Raw genomic sequence first — 19,969 nt, 5'->3', positions numbered from 1 at the left:
GCTACTTTCTCTTCTACAAATTTTGGAACAAGGGGCTCTGTCAAGGCAGAACAGGAGCAGAGACCGGGTTTCATCATGCCCTGGCCCAAACACTTCCCTTGTAACTTCAAATGTGTACTGATAGAAAAATGGCAGGGAAAGTGTCAATGTTGTTTCTCCTTTCCTTCTGAGTCTCACTGAGAACAGAGGAGCCCAGAGCAGTGATGTTATAAAACACAGATTTCATTTAGGGCCAGAAAAGAACTTGCAGTGTTGCAAGAAACAGAGGGGCTCAAGGTGTCAACTGTTGGCCTGACCAAGAGTTAGGTAGGTGCTCAGACATAGCCAAGAAAGAGTAGCCTTTTCTGTGGGTGACAGGTTTAGTCACCTGGCTGGAGGCACAGGCTAAAGGAACTCATTCCCCAGAAATGGTTTGTATGAAATGGTGGCTAGAATGTGGGAAATTGGAGAGTCCTGGGAAAAGTTGTCTTTTTGGAGTGGTGGGTTGGAACTCTCTCTTGGTCTCTCACAGGAAGAGCCAGTTCAGTGCTGTGTTCAAGGTTGGATGCCCTGTGTCAGGTGTGGAGCAAGGCAGTGCCTCCCTGAAGCTATAAGGAAGCGTCATTAGGTCTGTTCCCACTACAGTGGTGGTGGGGGACCCAGAGCTGAGAAGACACTAACATTGGTTTTGTTCTTGTGCCTGGAGGCAGGCTTGTACTCAAGTGGCCCATGACTAGAATTCAGAGTCTGCACAGTGGCAGTAGAGCATGGTTTTATTGGTTACACTCTGTTTTGCCGTCACATTGCCCTTGGATACATTACTTAGCATCGATGAGCTTCTTCAGCTTCCTCTTTTCAGAGCACGCACTGTAAGGGGGCTTTTAAAGGGTGAAATGGGATAAAGCTTACAAGTTGCATTGAACTTGTCCTCTTTCTCTGTCATCATCCTTAAAGTCCACCACTACCGCTGTGGTGCTTTCTCCTTTACGGACCCTCTCCAAGAGACTTCTTCGTGAATGTCAGACATCGCTGGGAGAGTTTTAGTTTGAGTTCTAACAATGTGTACACAGCTGAGAGCACAGCTGTGGGCTGGAATGGGAGTGGGGGAGAGATGGCAGAGGAGTGAACTAGAAGTAGGTAGGTGGGTGCTAAATCAGGGCTGAGGATTCCCGTGAGCACTGGGCATGTGATTCCAGCCTGTAGAGCCCGGGCTGCACCCTGACCATCTGCTGCCACAGACATAGCACAGGCTCAGAGGTACCACCTTGTTCTTTTAGAGATGGAGAAAATGAGGCTCAAATTGGTGACTGGGCTGCACCAAGGAAAGAAGCTGTGGGCTATGCTGCCGTCAAATCTTCAGTTCTTTGGATTCTTGGTTCGGAACACTGTCCTTTTCCATACATTTTGAATTGTTCAGTCAAGGATTAAGGAACGTGGGAGTTGTGAACTCAACATTTTTCAAATACTTCTGAGCCCCTCTTGCACACAATTCTAAAAAGCAGATATAAAATGCACTTGGAGATCAGTATGTGATCAGGATGGACCCTTACCTTTCCTCCCACACAGGTCCTGATTAAATCACCTTTCCAACCTTTGGGCAGGAACTTCTACAATTGTGCTGAGTGTTCCTGTTTCTTGCCTGAGGTCTTGTTGGGCAAAACTGCCAGAGAAGCATAAATGGCTTTAATCTCTTCCCTTTATTGGTGCTCTGTTGGTGCTTTCTTCCTTTATCTTTGTTTCCTAGAATTCTTGGCCCTCTTTATTATGTCAACTGTGGAGGTTCAGGCTAAGTCACCCCAAGATGTGCCTATGTGGCATGCAGGTTGTTTTGATCTAAAGGCAACTTTAGCCATGGGCTCAAGAGAAACTTCTGCTCCCCACCCCTTAACTACCTAGAAGAAAAACTTGAACCAGGGGCCTTGCCCAAAGCAAGAGATTATCAGAGATAACCTCTTTTCACCTATCTGTAGGACAAGGCAAACCAAACATTGTTCTTAACATTTTGCAATGACTTTTTAAAAAAAATATTTTCATTGATTTTAGAAAGAGAGGATGGGAGAGAGAGAAACATCGATCTGAGAAATATTGATCGGCTGCCTCCTGCATGCTCCCTACTGGGGATTGAGCTGGCAACCTGGGAATGTACCCTGACTGGGAATCGAACTGGAGACCTTTTGGTTCACGGGAATGGCACTCAACCAACTGAGCCACACAGGCCAGGATGCAATGACCTTTTGAAGACCCCTGGTGCATTACCTCATCCCTAGCTCAGATGTCATATATCTCCATCCTCCTTCCTTCCTTTCTTTCTCTTTCTTCTTTTCTTTCTTTCTTTCTTTCTTTCTTTCTTTCTTTCTTTCTTTCTTTCTTTCTTTCTTTCTTTCTTTCTTTCTTTCTTTCTTTCTTTCTTTCTTTCTTTCTTTCTTTCTTTCTTTCCTTCCTTCCTTCCTTCCTTCCTTCCTTCCTTCCTTCCTTCCTTCCTTCCTTCCTTCCTTCCTTCCTTCCTTCCTTCCTTCCTTCCTTCCTTCCTTCCTTCCTTCTCTCTCTCTCTCTCTCTCTCTCTCTCTCTCTCTTTCTTTCTTTCTTTCTTTTCAAAAAAATATTGATTTGACAGAGAGAGAGAGAGGAAGGGAGAGAGAGAAACATGGATTTGTTTTTCCGCTTATTTATGCATTCATTGGCTGATTCTTGTATGTGCCCTGACCTGGGATCAAACCTGCCACCTTGACTTATCGAGATGATGTTTTAACCAACTGAGCTACTCAGTGTCAATGTAAGAAACGTCCAAACCTGTGAGAATTTTTACGAGTTTATTTAAGCCAAACTGATGACAACTTCTGCGAAGCAAAGTCTCAACAGATTGAGAAAGTGCTCTGGAAAATGGCAGTTTTACCACTTATTTTATATGTTACAATCAAAGGGGAAGATGTAAGGGGGTTATAGGGAACCCATTGGTGATAGATTAGGGAGGCAGGAGAAAGCAAAACAGGACAATCTCTGGGACTGGATAAAAAATAAAAAGAATAGACATAAACATCTTTAACATAGGCTGGTATAGGATAGTTAACATGATAATAATAACAATGAGGGGATTTGTGGTCTCTGCTCTGTATGGTGGTTTTGCTTTGAGGAATTCAAAAAAAAAGAAATTACTTTGATATTCCAAAGGCATGTTATCAGGTATATTATCTTAGATGCAAAAAAAAGACAACAGACAAGCTCAGTTAAAGTGAAGATTGACCTTTGTTAGGGAAAAATAACAAAGAACATGACTACCCCCCACAAGCTGCTTTTAGTTTAGAAAGTTTTAATTTCAAACCATCCTATGTGGCTACTTTAGGACTGAATTCGTAAGGCCATCTTGCAGGCCTCTTCTGAGCTTGTCAGGTTTAGTATGTGGCCTCCTTTTTGTCCACAGCAGCCAGGGCACCTCCATTCCCCGTTCTGTCTCTGAACCTCTCTCGTGCATGTGTGGTGTCTGTCTCATGCATGCGAGGTTCCCATACATAGGAATCTATTAAATTTGGCTATTCTCTCTTGCTAATCTGTCTCGTCTATTTGATTATTAGATCAACCAGAAGAACCTTGAGGGGAGAGGAAAGTTTCTTCCTCTCCCACACTACCTTCAAGAAAATACCATCCACAAAACATCCTACGGCACAGTGCTGAGCTGCCCTGCTGAAGGAGCAGGCCCCCGTTACAGCTGCCTCAGTCACCCATAGGGAGTAGTTCCTGATTTCACCGTTTATTTTTCTTTCATGTGCAAGTTTGTTTTCTCCCATGGCTTTTATTTTTAAACTTCTAAAATAAATCATTGACAAAAGAGAAAATTTAATACCTATAGAGAAAAATAAGCAAATCGTATACATAGCTTGGGGACTGAACATACAGCAATCACTGGGTAACCACCACTCAGATGAAACAACAACAAGAACCAGACCTTTCCCAGCACCAGAGAAGGTCCCAGTGCAACACTAAGTGCCCAGAGCCCACTCCCATAAGGGAACAACTGCTGAGTTGGATAATCCTCACTTGCTGGTTTTGCTTTATGGTTTTCCCTTTAATAAGCATCACTGAATGGAATAGTTTAAGTTGCCTCTTTTTGATTTATCTATAAACGGCAGCACAAATGCATTATTTGTGGCTGGCTTCCTTCTTTATTATGTCTTTAAGGTTTATCTGTGTTTTCGTGTGCAGCATTAATTAGTGTTTATCTCAGTATATTATGACTGTTGACAAGTATTTGGGTTGTTTCTAGAGATTACAAAGAGCACTGCTGTGGATAGTCTTGTACTCTATTCTCCACACACAGGCTTGTTTTCTGGAGGATAGGTATCTGGGACTGAAAAGTCACAGGGCACCCATAGCTTCAATTTGTCCAAGTGCCAAACTGTTTACCAATGTAGTTTGCACTAATTTAAGTGTCCATCAGCAATGTCTAAAGACTTTGGTTACTCCACATCCTTAGCACTGTTTGTTACCAGCAGCTCTTTACATGTTAAGTGACTCGATAGTTATCTGGTGGTACCTCATTGCAGATGGACATGATTTCCCTGATTAAAAATAAGTTGTATGTATCTTTTCACATGTTTATTGGTCATTTGGATTTCCTCTTTTCAAGTGTCTATTCAAGTCTTTTTTTTTTTTTTTTTCTGTTGGATTGTCCATTAAAAATAATTTGTAGACATTCTTTACATATTCCTTATACAAACTTTTTGTTGGTTCTATGTGCAGCAAATATCTTCTCCCACTCTGGGTCTTGCTATGTCACTTTCTTAATGGTATCTGTGGTGGCACCCCATGGTGTTCACACCTTCATCCTTGGAACATGTGACTGTTACCATACCTGGATAGCAAAAGGGAATTTGCATGTGTGATTAAAGTAAAGATCTTGAGATGTGAGATTAACTTGCATTATCTGAGTGAGCCCAAAGGAATCAGAAGGGTCCTTATAAGAGGAAGGCAGGAAGGTTAGAGTCAGAGAAAGAGGTGTGATGATGGAATCATGGGTGAGAGAGAGGCAGGGAAGTGAAGGGAGCAGAGGGGAGGAAGAGAAGTTTATTTTAGGGGGGAGACACAGAGAGTGTCTGAGGTGGTACTGATTTCATAGTCCTTACACACCAATTTATTTTGCCTACCTGTATAGTAGAGATTCAAGGTAGAGGAAACACTATATGTATAGTTTCTCTCTTCAACGAGCTTACTGTCTACTTGAGGACATAAGACACACACACTAAAATGGATAAACACCAGAAGAGGCCAGAAAAGTCTGTGGCAACAATGACTGCCAGTGTGAGAAGGGATCTAAGTGATGATCTTCACTCTCTTTTAGCTGACAAAACTGAGGATCTGAACACACATGTGATTTACTGGCACACTGCAATTATTAGGTTAACTCCAAACACAATTGCTATAGTAATTGGCTTATTTATTTATTTGTAATCACCAAGTAATTACTGAGTATATACCATATGGTACGTACTGTTAGGCACTGGAGATACAAAGGTGGATAACCTATAGACCCTGCCTTCAAGAAGCTCATTTTTCTCAAAAACACAGAGGGAAACAGTGATAATTCTGTGTGGAAGCAAAGGGTCAGGGCATTAACTCAAATTGGAGGAGTCTGGGAAAGCTTCCCAGCATAGGTGACACTGTGCTGAGTCTTGAATGTGCTGTAGGATTTAGCTAAGAAAGTGAGAGGGGGGGGGGAAGTGCGTGGGGTGGTAACAGCACATGCAAAGGCACAGAAATGAGGAAGCGAATGGCACATTTGGTGAATTTCAAGTCGTTTTCAATGATTGAAATTTAGGCTGTAAGTTTGGAGTTCATGGAAATAATGATAGAGATGTGAGCATAGGCCACATCATTTCCAGGCTTATCTTATCTTGTTCTTTTCTTGACCCAAACTTGCCTTTAGCTATCTATCCCAGGATCTCTGGTTCTGTTTAATGGAGACTGGTATTTGGTAGCAAAGATCTCGGTCCTAGATATGCTTATTACTGTTAGGGTGCTCTTCTCCCAGATTCTCTCCATAGTCTGAGCTAGGAAACATATGTATATATACATTTGTATATAAGTGCACACACAAACATACATATATATGCACACCACTTTTTAATCCATATTTCACACCGATACCTCCAATTTCAGTCTAAGACCATAAGGTCCATTCTAGTTTTTCCCTTGCCATATTTTTATGGATCATATTTTGATCTGTAGTTTATAGTGAAGGAAATTGATGCTTGGGGAGATGAGACACAATTGGAAGGGCTATGATTTGAACCGAGGTAACGGATTCCAGAGTTTACAATCTCATCCATTGCTTGCTATTGTTGTCTGTTACTGAGGTTGACCTTCTGTTAGACACAAGGGTCAGAGGGTGTTCAACTTAAGAACAAGAGAAGATTTTCAAGACAGGTAAGGGGTTAAAAAAAAAGGCTTAAAAATTTAAGAAACCACAAACTATGCCAGTGCTTGACTTCCTGGAGCCAAGACATGTGATAACAGTCTCATTTGGTGGGAATGCTTAATGAAGTTTTATTCTGTGTGCACGGTCCATGCTCAGATACTCCAACTCAGGGCTCCAAATGGGAATAAATGAGATAAAATGATCTCTTTTATAAATCCCCAAACTTCTCTACCAATGTTCCACTGAGGGAGGCTGTGTGCTACAGTGAAAAGAACATAAACCTTGAATTTTTTAAAATCCTGCATTTGAGAATATGTTTGTTTATTTTAGAGAGAGGAAGGGAGAGAGAGAGCGAGAGAGGGAAACATCGATCAACTGCCTCCTGTACATGCCCCAACCAGACATTGAGCCCACAACCTAGTTATGTGCCCCGACCAAGAATTGAACCCATGATCTCTTTTGGTGCCCAGGACAACGCTCCAACCAACCAAGCCAGCCGGCCAGGGCAAACCTTGGATTCTGATAGATTTGGGTTAACCTCTGGGCTCTGCTACTTATGAGTTATGTGATATTGGATACGTTACCTAATTTCTCTGAATCTATGTTTATTTATCTGTAAAATGAAAATAAATGTATCTTTTTATAAGGTTATTGTGTGGATAAATGGAGATAAAAATATAAAACTGGGGGGAAATGAGGGACATTTGTAATACTGTCAACAATAAAAAAAGAAAAGAAAAAAAGAGACTATGGGTTCTTGGTGATTGTTAATTCTTTTCTTTTTTCTATTTTTATCAGGAAAAGAGAAAAAAGGAGTGGAAAGCGGCTTGCCCTTATTTGTATACTATGAGGAAAGAGGGCTAGGAAAAGAACAGGAGGGGTCTGGCAGGCTGGTGCTTCCCTAATGCACCTCCTTCTTTTTCAGCAGGGTTTACAGAACTTGGGCTCCTCTGCCAATTTCTTCTCTTCTCCAGCACCCCCTTGGCCTCCTCTTCCTAGACCCTGATGGAATAGCTACAAATCTTGTTATGCTAGCAGACACACAGCGTTTTCTTTGGAAAACTTTCAGATAAGGGTCATAGATGCTCAAGAAATAGCTTTCCCAGGTGTGTCTTCTGGGGTACTGCTTTGCCAAGGCTCCCCAAGGGATTCTTTCCCTCTTTCAACAACAGAATCTTTATACTGTGACCACCTTAATTGTTCTTTTCTGTGATGTATAATCTGCTGTACATCCACTTTCATGGATGGTATAATGCTCAGTATATTCATGTTACAATGAATGCTTATCCAAAATAAAGTTGGAAGAGATTCTGCTCCCCGGAGCACAGTGAAAATCCCTGGTACTTTTCTTCCATCTCACTAATCCCAGAAGACACTAGTGGGCACACAGAGCTTCCACCCTTTAACTTCCCTGGCTAACCTCTGGAGCTTCAGGAACCTGCGAGTGGAGAGTCCCAAAGCTCTGACCAGAAGCCCAATGTTTCGCAACAGAGCACGGGATCACAAAGTTTAAAGGGGCTCGTGCATTTGCCAAGACCTGCCTTCTCCTGTGGAATCTTTGTCCACACATCCAGCCCATCTCTAGAGAATCCTTGGAGGTGTCAGCTGGTTAGCCTGGAGCACATTCCCATGGCCCAGCTTAATTCACATCCATTTTCTTAGTTGGAAGCACACATGTCAAAAGGAAGATCAGAGGTAGATGCACGTATCTGATGAAGGGATCCCAGAGCCTAGAGATCCCCTTGGAGATGGGGAGACTCCCTCTTCAAGCTGGGTGGATGGTTGGGACTTCAGCATGGTCCCATTCTGCCCTGTAGAACTGATGGGAGAACCCATGGAAATTAAAAGGTGAGAGTATATTGCTTCTTACTCCTAACAACTGGAGGACTTTAGACCAGAGGAATGAAGGGCTGAGCACTACTACATCTCTGATTACTGGCAAAATCTGACTTAATCCTGGCTTTTCTAGGGCATAGTCCAGAGCCCTCCACCCTTTCACCATGTTTCTCTAACTGTATATTGGGGCAGGGCTTAGAGTGATGGTTAAGATTACAGTTTTAGTCTCTCTGAGATCCCATAAGCTCTGGGAGATGACTTCAGACCAAAACCCAAGCCCAAACCCAAGCAGAAAGAATCCAGCTGATTTTTTATACATAATACCTACTTTGACACAAGAATAGCAAATCACTCTCTGTACCCAAAAAAGTTCAGAGAGGACAGTGAGATCTAGTTGTCCCAAGTGATCAAGAGACGCATCTGCTGGGAGGAACTGTGTAATCAGGTGAATCAATTATGTTTAGCAAGATTTGATTTTGTGGAGTCTTAGGACATTCTGTGAGGAGACACTGGCTTGGAGCTAGTCACTGGCCACACATAGGGAAGAAAGGCCTTAGTGTTTGCTTTTAAGATCAGACGTCCTTATACCACTGGGACTAGAGCCCAGAAATCCTCAGGTCTAGTTTACATTCTTTCTTAGCTCCTGCCAGGCTGTCTACAGAACATGATTTTTTTGTTTGGGCATTTAAGTCTCTTTCCCCTCCTCAAATTTCTTAGTACAGTTGTAGCAAAGTGGGCGGTCCTTATCTCCATGAGTTTCTGTAGAGAAAGGAGGTTCTGCAACACTGGCCATGAATCTGACATGTGACAAATATTCAGTCTTACTCAGCCCACTGTTCCCCTCCTCAGACTCATATCTGTAAGAAGTGAGGCACAGGCCCAATGTGGGAAAACATGCACGGGCCAGGGTTACTATGGGGATGGAGGAGAAATCCAGCATGGGGCATGGAAATAGAGAGGTCTGGAGAGCAGAAAGAGGGAGAGACTCAGTTCAATTCAATGCGACCATCATTTGTGGCACTCTCAGCCAGGCCTTGTGCTGGGTTCCAAGGATGTAGACAGTAGAGAAGACTCTTGTCCTTACAGTCATATACTTCATAAAGTTATACTTTTAATACAATGAGGTAAGAACTACAGTAGTTTTATGTACAGGATACTATGAAAACTTGGGGCACCAAATTGAGCTTTGGGGGAAGCAAGGAAGTGTTCCTGGAGGAGATGATACCCTGGAGTAGAACCTTTAAGGGTAAGCAGGAGTTAGCCAAGAAGAACAGGAAAGGAGGCTTCAGGGAAACTTAATCGATCGGCAGGAACCGGGCACTGGGGTGGAGAAGAGTATGGTGTGTGCAGGAGTGAGCATGGTGCTGCCATTTACGGTCCATGGCAACTTGGGAAAGTCATTTATTCCACTTGAGCTTCATGTTCTCAGTTTTTTAAATAGTATCTACCTGGGCTTTTTCTTTTTGTGTGTGAGATTGAAAACTACTATTGAAAACACTTTGTCAACTATATAAGGCAGCCTTACAGTTCTTTGCACACTATAGGCATTTGTTAAATGGATGTACACTGAAGATACAAAAATACTTACACAGCATCCTACTATGGCTTAGAATAAGGCTGTTGACACAGTGTGAATTCAGTTGCCAGCATGTAAGTGGCACTCAGGAAGTGTGTTTTAATGGGGAGACGTCATGTTCAAAGTTAGACCTTTAGTTTATTGGACTGCCCAGTGGAGCGAGCAGATGTTCTTGTTCTTGAAAAGTTCACTAGCCAGGCCGTGCCTCATCTCTTAGGAGCTGCATATGAAGTGACTCTCCCTTGTTTCTTAGCCATCTCTTTGCTGATTGGTTCAGCCATGAGGAGCTTATTCTTGGTCCTCATGGTCCTTGTCTTGCTCTCCTATGTTCCACCAGGTAAAATGGAATCTCCTCCCTGTAGAATTATAAAGAGTGAAGAGAAAGAGGATGTGAGATTCTCCAAGAATGAGAAGAAAGCAGGACTTAGATGAAAAAAAAAGCAGCAACAGGGAGGGATGTGAGCAGACATGGACGCTCTGGGCTGTTCCAGGGAATGGAGAGAAGATGCCAAGGACACATAATAGGAGGTGCCTCTCTTCAGAGAAGAAGCAGGTTCTGGATTTTGGTATGGGGAGTTAGTAAAGTTTGAGGGGAAAGTTGGACTGATGGTATTGGCAGAAATGGAGCAGAGCGAATGCATGAGACCTTTAGAGGTCAGGTAGAATTTGGGCGGGGGCGGGGGTTAGGGGGACTGTTTCTTTAGGACTCTTAGAACTTGCCCTCCTAAGTCAGTTACCTGCATGATTTCTCACAGGTTTAGAAATGAAGGCATGTTTGATACTGAACAGAATCAGCATATGGAGCTGGTTGTTCAGATGTACTTACCCACAGCATGACGGGATCCTATGGAACGTCAGTTAGAGGGGTCAGAATTTACATTCTTTGGACAGAAGCCAGCAACTTAATAGAATGGAGAAGGGTCCATTTAAGTCACTTAAGTGGAGGTTCTCAAAAATTGTTTTGCTTGTGGTTTTCTGAGCTCTGCAGCTTTTACCCATGCCTTAAACCTGCATATTCAAAAGGTAGCACTTAAGGGCCAGGCGTGAAGTACTCCAAAGACAGGTACAGATGAGGATGGCATTGAGATTGCTGCTGTGCTGCTGCGGTCCTGGATCTCAGGACCTCTGGACGCTTTGCATCGTGTCTCCACTGGACTCCTTTGTTTCCAGAGAGGTGTACCAGGGCTAATGGACAGATTTGCTTGCAAATTTGGTAATATCAAACTGATTATCCTCACACCACAAAGCCCCCATAGATGGTCCCATGGATCAGCTGGGTGGAGAGACTGGTAAGGCTTAGCACACAGAGTGGATAGTTCGGTAGGGTGACTCTGAGCCACCCTGACCTTCTTAAACTGCCTTCCTATCCCTCCTCCCCTACTCCTCAGCTTCCAGAGGCACCCAGGTCTTAAGGTTAGTAAAAATACTAGCAATAGATTTAGGTATGTGTTTTAGGTATTCAAACCACTTCACACTTAGTATCCCTTGGGACATTTTCATGTACCCTGTGATTAAACCAAGGCAGGGAGTAAGGCACTTGGCAAAAAAGTCACAGAGAATGTTACTGGGAATGTGGGGCCAGAACCACAGCCTCCCATAATTCTGGGTCAGTGATTGTTCCTTCATCAAGCCAACACTGTGGCAACCTCAAACTGCCTGGTACTATTCCAGACTTTTCATGCCTCCTGGATTGGGACCTCTGAAAACTCCTGGGAATACTCCCAGGTCTAAATGATCTTTCCATTGCAAGTTGTTCCAAGCTGAATCTGCTGGGCCTTGTGGCCTGCACATGTAAGTAGGGACCATGGGAACTAAAGACTTATAACAAGGTCTCTGGAAAATAACCTCAAAGCAACTGAAAAAGCAACATCCAGCAATAACATGACTTTGATGTTTTGATCCTGTCCAATTTTCCATGAAAAAGTTCTAAAGTACAGTCTACAATCTAATTTATTCACAATACCATGACCTTACAGGACACTGTGCATTTATTTACCTTTGTTTCTGTTGGCAGTTAGAAGTGGAGTGAATGCATATATAAGAAGCCTCTTTTCTTCATGCTGGCGGCTGAAAGGTTCTTGCAGGATGAAATGTGGAAGAAAAGAAATATTTCATATTTTTTGTGATACTACATATCTGTGTTGCATAGACAAAAAGGAGTTACCTATTTTGGTTGGGAAATAGCTGTATCTGAGGTTCTCACTGATTTCCTCTGGGGACCCAGATCCTCCTCAGTTGCACCATCCCATTAAAACAATGGCTTTAACCTCTCCATGTTTCTGTGTCTGCTGTGTTTCTCTTTAAGGGCATTCATTGTGCCTCCTATGGAAATAATCTCTTAGTTAATATCCAAGTACTTTTTTTGTTGTTCATTTATTCCTTATTAAAATTTCCTAAAACCTTTATTGAAGTTTAAAGTGTACAAATCATAAGAGAACATATTAATGAATTTCACAAATCTAACACACCCATGTAACCTGCACTCAGGTGAAGGAAAGAATATTCCTACATCCCTGCCAGGACCACAAAGGCCAATTCTCTGAATTCTAATACCATAAATCCTGGCACCTGCTTATGCATTTTATATAAATGGAATTATACAGCAGGTACTTCTTTGCATCTGGCTTTTTCTAATCTATGTTGTTTTTATAACATTTATTTATATTTTTGACATAATTGTAGTTTACTCATTCTCAATGTTGTATAGTATTTAATTGGGGAATATATCACAATTTATTTGAATATTTTAGTGTAGATGACTATTTGTGTAGTTTTCAGTTTTGGGCTCTTGTGAATTGTGCTATCATGAACATTCTTGAACACATTTTTTGGTACATATTTTTTATGAGGTTTTTTATGCAAGCATTTCTGTGGGTATATTGCAAGGTGTGGCACTGATAGTCACAGGCCATGCATACACTCGGTTTTAGTAGATATTGCTAAATCCTCTTCTAAATTGGTTGTACCAATCTGTATTCCCACCCATACTTTTTAGTAGTTCTTGTTGCTTACCTCCTTTTCTACAATTAGTATTTTCTGCTTCTTTTTTCCATCAGGGAGGGGGGCATATAATGATAATGTATGGTGGTTTAATTTGCATTTCACTGATAACTAATAAAACTGAGCACCTTTTCACAGGTTTATTGACTTTCATCCATTTTTCTATTGGATTGTCTAACTTTTCTACTTGGGAACCTCTGAAGGAACACTCATTACTTGACATTGGAAATAATAACGTAAAATTCATATTGAAAATATTTAAGTTTGCCCTGCCAGTTGTGGCTCAGTGGTTGAGTATCGACTTAAGATCCAGGAGATCGCAGTTCTATACCCGGTCAGGGTGCATGCCCGGGTTGTGGGCTCGATCAATGACTCTCATCATTGATGTTTCTATCTCTCTCTCCCCCTCTCCCTTTCTCTCTCTGAAATCAATACAGATATATTTAAAAAACAAAAAACAAAAAGGAAAATATTTAAGTTTAAATACAATGTATGTTGTAGTTTATAGTGCACAGAGAAATTTGGTACTGTTTACCAGGCCATAAAAGTGTTTCAATTCTTAACTATTATTAATTTTCACCATCATAAGCAAGATAAATCATTCAAGTTAATAAGGACTCAGCCTCTTCTTTTTTGAATAGGTTTTAGGAGGAATTAAGCCAATGAGAGAGAAGAGGTGTTTCCAATACGACAAGGAGAGAAAGAATAGTTAGCTTCTGATGGGCAAACTCTTGGGAAGGGACACTATCACAGTCTGGAGCTGGCTGCTGTGATGGCTGAAGTACCCATTCTGTGCAGATTACATTCTAACACTGAACTAGACTCTTTTGGCTCTTCTAAGGAAAAGACAAAGGTGGTGATATACACAGCCACGTCATGTTTCAATGTCCTTAACGTCACTCCTGCCATCTGCTACATCCATTCTGAGTGTGTCCTGTTCAGGTAGAACAGGTGGCTCTTCTCTACTACAACCAATAATCAGGGTACTTTCTTTTTTTCTGTTTTTAGTGTTTACTGTTGCAAGCTCATTTGGTCCATAAGTGCTTGTGGAATAGAGTAGATTAAGTTAGGTTTTTTCTAACTTAACAGCCTTCTGTGACATATGAACTTCGTCATGCCTTTGAATAGCAATGGAGTTATAATTGTACTGGGTTGTGCTTTCTCATCTTGTCTACCTCAAATCACTCATTTACTGCTGAGAGACCTTGGATGTGTCTTATGTGACCTACCTAAAAACTCTTTCGTGCTTTTATTCATTGGGTCCCTGTGTTGGTGTCTACCACTGAAATTTGACTGTAGCTGCCATTGTGGTTGGTGCTGTCATAGTCACACTGATATCTCTCCATATGATTTGGGGCAAAAGAAAAGGTTGCCACATTGGGTGTAAGCTTCACTGAGTCAGCCTTATGCCGGTCCATACTGAGACAGGGTAAATAGCCCTGTTCTGCATTTTCCCCCCATCACCTAGGCATTAAATCAATGCAGCCCATGGTCTCAAGTCTCACAGAGTCTCTTTCGAAAATAGTATTTACTGCTGCTTCCTGCAATCTTTTTTTTTCTGCACAGAACTCAGGAAGATGCTTATGTGGCCTGACGGGAAAGAGATACCATCCTATGGAATCCATATTCCTCTCTCTTTCCAGGAATCTTTGCAAAAATTGTTCCCCTTATATTCATTCACTTCTCCACATACAACTGAATTTATGCCAATAGATTAAGGCCAGTATCAGCCCTCCAGCTCCACACAAAGAACTAAGTTCTATGGATAAAAAAATATATGCAACAATCCATCTAACTGTTTGGATGCATTTCAAAGTAAGTTACAAGCATCAGTACAATCGTCCCTAAGTACTTTAGAATGCTATTATTACTTACAGTTTAATAGTTTCTTTTTTTTAAATCATCACCTGAGGATATGATACCATTGTAATTAACCTAGTTATTAATAACAGGAAAGGAGCAAAAGGAAGGCCAAATATTATAGGCATGTCATTTGGGTAGCTTTGTCAGGAAGCTACAACTCCCAGGGGTTCAGCGGAGGGGAGAGAGACACATTCCTAGTAAAGTGGGGTGATGTCGGGAGGGTACTTGTCTTCAGTCACATTTGGGAACAGGTCATTGGCCAGAATAGGCATGGGCACTGCAAGGTGGAAAATTTGGGATATTTAATCCCTTAAGCCAAGGAGTTTGCTCTCTTGTTCCTCTTGGTTTCTCTTGTGCTCTTGGGACTCTTGTTGCAGGGGACGTGCTCTCTTGGCTCCCCTGCACTCACACACACAATGGACTGCAATGAGCCTGATGCTTAACTGGATCTGGCTGCAACATGGAATGGAAACTACAGACACTTGCTTTGCTTTTAGCTTTGCTGAAACCCCAGCTACACTGGATTAAGGGAAATGGGACTTTGGAAACCCAGAGATGTAATTCCATACAAATACAAATCGCTCATTCTTCCATGTGAGTCTCAGAAATTTTTTTTCTCTGGATATCATAAGGACTCCACTCCAAGCACTCAGTGGGGAAAGGAATACCTCAACTTCCCCAATAACAGCTGGGTTCTTCAAGTTATAGTTTATTTGTGTGTTTAAAGAACACATATTTGAAGTGAAAGAGTAAAACAAGGCTACCTGTATGTTATGAGGGTAAAGTTGCAGAAGATTCAGTGCTCTTCAAATAAGAATTCCCTGCCTCCTTCAGAATATGATAGTTTTCCTGGGCCCTGTCTTGATACATTCCATACTCTGGATACTTAACAACCAAGGTTACCATTCCAGGGCATCTCTGTTTCCATTCTACTTAACTTATCTCCCCTAATGACCACAGTATGGGTCTCTGAGAGGAAGACACACTCTACTATACTCTTAGTATCTCCCCAAACTAAAGACACCAGCACTAGATTTTATCACAGACTGAACAATGTCTGGGAGGGTAGAACTTCACAACCCCTTATTCTTTCTCACCCACTATTCCTTCATCTCTTCCCAGTTGCAGTGAGGAGGCTAAAAAGGCAGTACTGTCATTTCAGGCCAGGACTTAGCCGTTGTTTCCTCAGCCCTCCCAGTCAACAATTGACTCTGCACCTAGAGTTTTGTCCTTTCAGAATTACTAGAGAGTCGAAGCTGTATTGAGCGCTGAAGCTGAAGAGAAGTGTTCCACAATCAGAATCTCTGCCCCCCCTCTGCCACTGCACCCCTCTTCCTGAGCAGCACATGCAGCCCTCGCACACTCGAGCATCTGTATATGGGTTGGTGGTGTTGAGCGGGTGGGTAGACATTCACTAGCATCGCAGTAGTCAGCAGGACAACCAGCATTTCTAGGTTGGCCTGTTATACTTTCAGAAGTTTGGCCGGCAAAGAGAACAATGCATCTAGGTGGATTTAGACAGTTTATTACTGACACTAGCAGCAAAGCATGGTGTTAGCACCGAGTTCCACAGGATGACACCCCACCAGAGGGGCCTGATGATGGGCAGTAGAAGTGTGGGCCACTCTACTGCTCAGGAGCCAACTCTAAACCATAGCCAAATGGTCTCATAGCCTGTAGCTGGACCCTAAGCAGGCTGAGGTGTAAAGTTCCATGGTTTCACTCCTTGAAACCAGGGTGGTGAATGAGAACCTGCCTCATGGAGTCTGTATGAAGAATCGCAGGGTCAGGCTCAGTCAAGACTTGAGGCAGCCTGCAGCTAAGCCTTGCCTATGTAGTCTGTGTGAGGGATACCAAGTCATCAGGGAAGATCTGTTCCTCTATAGGTGGGAGGACCTAAGCAAAGGTATGTGGGGAGCTGAAAGCCTAGGTATAAAAAGATGTTTTTATAATTTGAAGCCTCTGTGAATAATTAAGACATCCTTTCTATAAGTGAAGGGATAAGCAGGCACCGAGGAGAGCACGGATATCACTTTGAAGTGAGGAAATGTATTCTAGGTTGTTTTCATGAGGAGCTTAGCTGTTTTTAGGGAGGCTGTGGACCAGTTTTTAAAATCCAAAATCATAACAACTCAAAGGCTTATAAAAATGCTAAAAACCAACAGTTGTGGGCACATCACAGTGTCACAGTTTAATTAAAATTCCTTGACTGTGTGAAAGATGGGGGTGAACATGGACTTCCAAGTTAATTGACATTCACTGGCTTCTCACATCAGGGATCAGGGTTTCCTTTGACACAGCACTCCAGCTGGAACATACAGTAGGCAACTAACATTTCACTTCCATAGCACTCAAGTCTGCAGATGCCATTTCCATAGCATTTCTTGTGCATTTCTGGTAATATTGGAATCAATCCTGGAGAGAAAATAAATGGAAGAATAATTCACTATAGGTCCCTTTGGACTGTAAAATGACAAGTCCCTCCATTTTCCATCACACTGGATTCCAAGAAGACTAGGTCATATGATTAATTCTATTTGAATCAATGATTCTGACTGAAAAAAATTAACTTGTGCTTTAGATTGAATTGCCCCCCCCCCCCCCCCGCCCCGCCCCGCCCTGCCCATTCATATGTTGAAACCCTAATCCTCAGTTTGACTGTATTTGGTGATAGGGACTTCAGGAGATAAAGTGAAATAAGGTCAATGCATTAGGATTGGTGGCCTAAATTAATAGGATTGGTGGCTTTATTGGTAGAAGATACAGAAAGAAGATGGCTGTATATAAGCCAGGAATATAACTCTTGTCAGAAATTGAATCTACCTGCAGTTGATCTTAGACTTTTCAGCCTCTAAAACTAAGAGAAAATAAAGTTTGTTTAAGCCATGCAGTTTGTGGTATTTTTTTACGGCAGTCTGAGCTGACTAAGACAATTAGTAACTTGGAAGTTTCCCCAAATTGGTCAGTTAATACACTCTAAACAATCAAGTTACCTATACATGTAATCATTAACTCATTTTAAAATTATTTATTCATTCCCAAACCAGTTTTTATAAACCCAGGTATGTTGGGGTACAGATTTGAGTATGACATAGACCTTAATCTCAAGGAATTTTCAGTCTAGACAATGAGAAAAGAAACACAAAATACCTGTGAGAGGGGAAAGAAGCATGACAAGCCCATTGAAACATTTGCAACATGGAATGGTATTAGTTCAGAGGAGGGTGAAATCACTGCTGAAGATTTGGGGTGTCTTATTAGAGCCCAAGGCATTTAAGCTAAGCTTACAATTTTGTAGACATGTGACTCTACAGGGTCTTCAAACTATGAATATTTGTTTATGTTCATATATAAGAGGGTGTTAAAAGGACAAGAGTGACACTATTTGTCCATGTGTTGATATTTTGAGCCAACATATACCCTATCCAAGTCATCATGCTCTGGAGGGTAACTGTTCTATAGGAAAAAAGAAGGGATCAGTGTTACTTAGCTGGCAAGATGGAAGCCCAAGAAGATGAAGTGTAATGGTTTGTATATGAGGCAAGAAAGTCCTATGAAAAAGACCAGCTATGGAAATGTATAAGACACTAAATGGAATATTGGAGATTACATCTGATTGTTGACTGTATAGAGACCATGGATCCATTGCCATAAACCATAGTGGAATTGATCCCATCAACAGCTTTAAAAGGCCTTGATCCTATGGATTCTTAAAATCAGCCTACTGAGTCACATGATCTGAAAATCTGGCTCATTTGCCTAGAGAATACTTCAGGGATGGTGAGAAATTAAATGGGACCCTATAACATATGGACTTGAATTGATTCAATAACACCAAGTGAAGAGAGTATTCAAGATGAGATTTCTAAAGTCAGAACATGAGGCCAGTTAGTGTTCTCCTTCATGTCTCTCTAGCCATTACCTCATCTAATCAGACATTTCTTTCATCATATGAAGCTCATTAATTCTCTTGGAACAAGCAGTTCCAAATCTGTTTCACTATGTACCTAAGGACTTTACAAATAGTAAATTTACTATATGCAATTTCAGCATATTAGAAAGCTTAAAATGTTATCACTATTTGCTGGTTTTGGCTAGTACGACTAGATAGATATGTTCCTGAATTAGAGACAAAATAGTGGCAAAACAGGATGGGGGGTTACTAATGAAAATATAATGATACTTTTCATAAGTCAGGCACTGTACATATTATTTATAGGCATATTCTATACATTATCCCATTTAATTCTTGCCAGACTCTGAGGTTAGTATCATTATTTCTGTTTTGTAAGTGAAGAGACTAAAGTTTAAAAAAGCTCAGACTTTTGCCTACAGCAGTACAGTTAACAAGTTGGAGAGCCAAGATTCAAGCTCAGGCCTTGCTGAAATCAAAGCTGCTTGATGCTTTTTTTTCACTTTGAAAATGGTGGGAGGACATTCATAGGTTTGCTGAGTGGAACTGCACTTCTAGACAAAGGACCCTCCCAGGAAGACTTCCATTTTACCTGCCAGTGCTGGGTCCCAGAAGACTAGAAAGACAAACACGATGAGGAGAGGCTTCATGGCTAGGATCTTCTGTTGAGGAGGCTGGTGGCAGGGTCGGACACTGGCTGTCAGAGAGCAGAAAGGGAAGATTGGGCACACACCCCTGTACAAAGCTCTCATGTCTAGGGTATGCCCTGCTCCAGGTAGATATGCTACACTGATCTCTCCTGAGGCAGCTGAGTTAGTAATGCTTATATGAGGGGAGAACTGACAGCTACTCCCGTTTGACAGCTTTTCCTTTTGAAAAAGGCACTGCTCCCCCACTTGGGTTTTCCAAAAGTGCTAATGGAGACCTGAGAACTGTATGCCTTTTCTTTTTTTAAAATAAATGAAGTTTATTTTGTTCAGTCTTTACGTTACAACAAAAATTAAGTGCTAATTTTAGAAAATTTGTTAAATATTAAAAAGTACATGGAAAGAAAAGTTATACTTGAGCCCTATCTCTCAGAGACAACATTTGTGTTTCTTAAGAAAGTTTTATTTATGCCTAGTTTATTCTTTAATATTTTGTTTTGCATAGTTATAAACTTAATATACTTGTAATTGGGTATCCTGCTTTTGTAATATGCTATATACCATAAGTATTTGCTGTGCCATTATAAAGTCTTTAAGTAGTATTTTTTTTAAAGTTGCATAATATTCTCTCAAGGACATTTTTTATAACTGTCACTATTTAAAACCATCTTTACTGAGATGTAAATGACATAAGAACTGCAAATATTAAAGTATACAAATTGATAAGTTTGGACACATATCCAGTT

General features: G+C 41.4%; 2 protein-coding genes across 2 annotated transcripts; one reads left to right on the top strand and one right to left on the bottom strand.

The window, feature by feature from the left end:
• Positions 1-10,079: 10,079 nt before the first annotated feature.
• On the top strand, positions 10,080-11,984 carry DEFB135 (defensin beta 135). The gene is made up of 2 exons (XM_016200260.1): positions 10,080-10,137; positions 11,815-11,984. Exons 1-2 carry the CDS (start codon positions 10,080-10,082, stop codon positions 11,982-11,984), a joined length of 228 nt encoding a protein of 75 aa, XP_016055746.1.
• Positions 11,985-16,935: 4,951 nt separating this feature from the next.
• DEFB134 (defensin beta 134) lies at positions 16,936-19,226 on the bottom strand. Its single transcript, XM_016200244.1, has 2 exons — positions 19,169-19,226; positions 16,936-17,078 (listed from the first exon to the last, which is right to left on the bottom strand). The coding sequence occupies exons 1-2, from the start codon at positions 19,224-19,226 to the stop codon at positions 16,936-16,938; spliced, it is 201 nt and encodes a 66-aa protein (XP_016055730.1).
• Between the last annotated feature and the right edge of the window lie 743 nt (positions 19,227-19,969).

This window comes from Miniopterus natalensis, chromosome 4, assembly GCF_054644295.1.
Source record: "Miniopterus natalensis isolate mMinNat1 chromosome 4, mMinNat1.hap1, whole genome shotgun sequence".
Classification (NCBI taxonomy): Eukaryota; Metazoa; Chordata; class Mammalia; order Chiroptera; family Miniopteridae; genus Miniopterus; species Miniopterus natalensis.
Note: the sequence above shows the minus strand (reverse complement) of the source record. Positions and strands in the feature narration are given on the sequence as shown.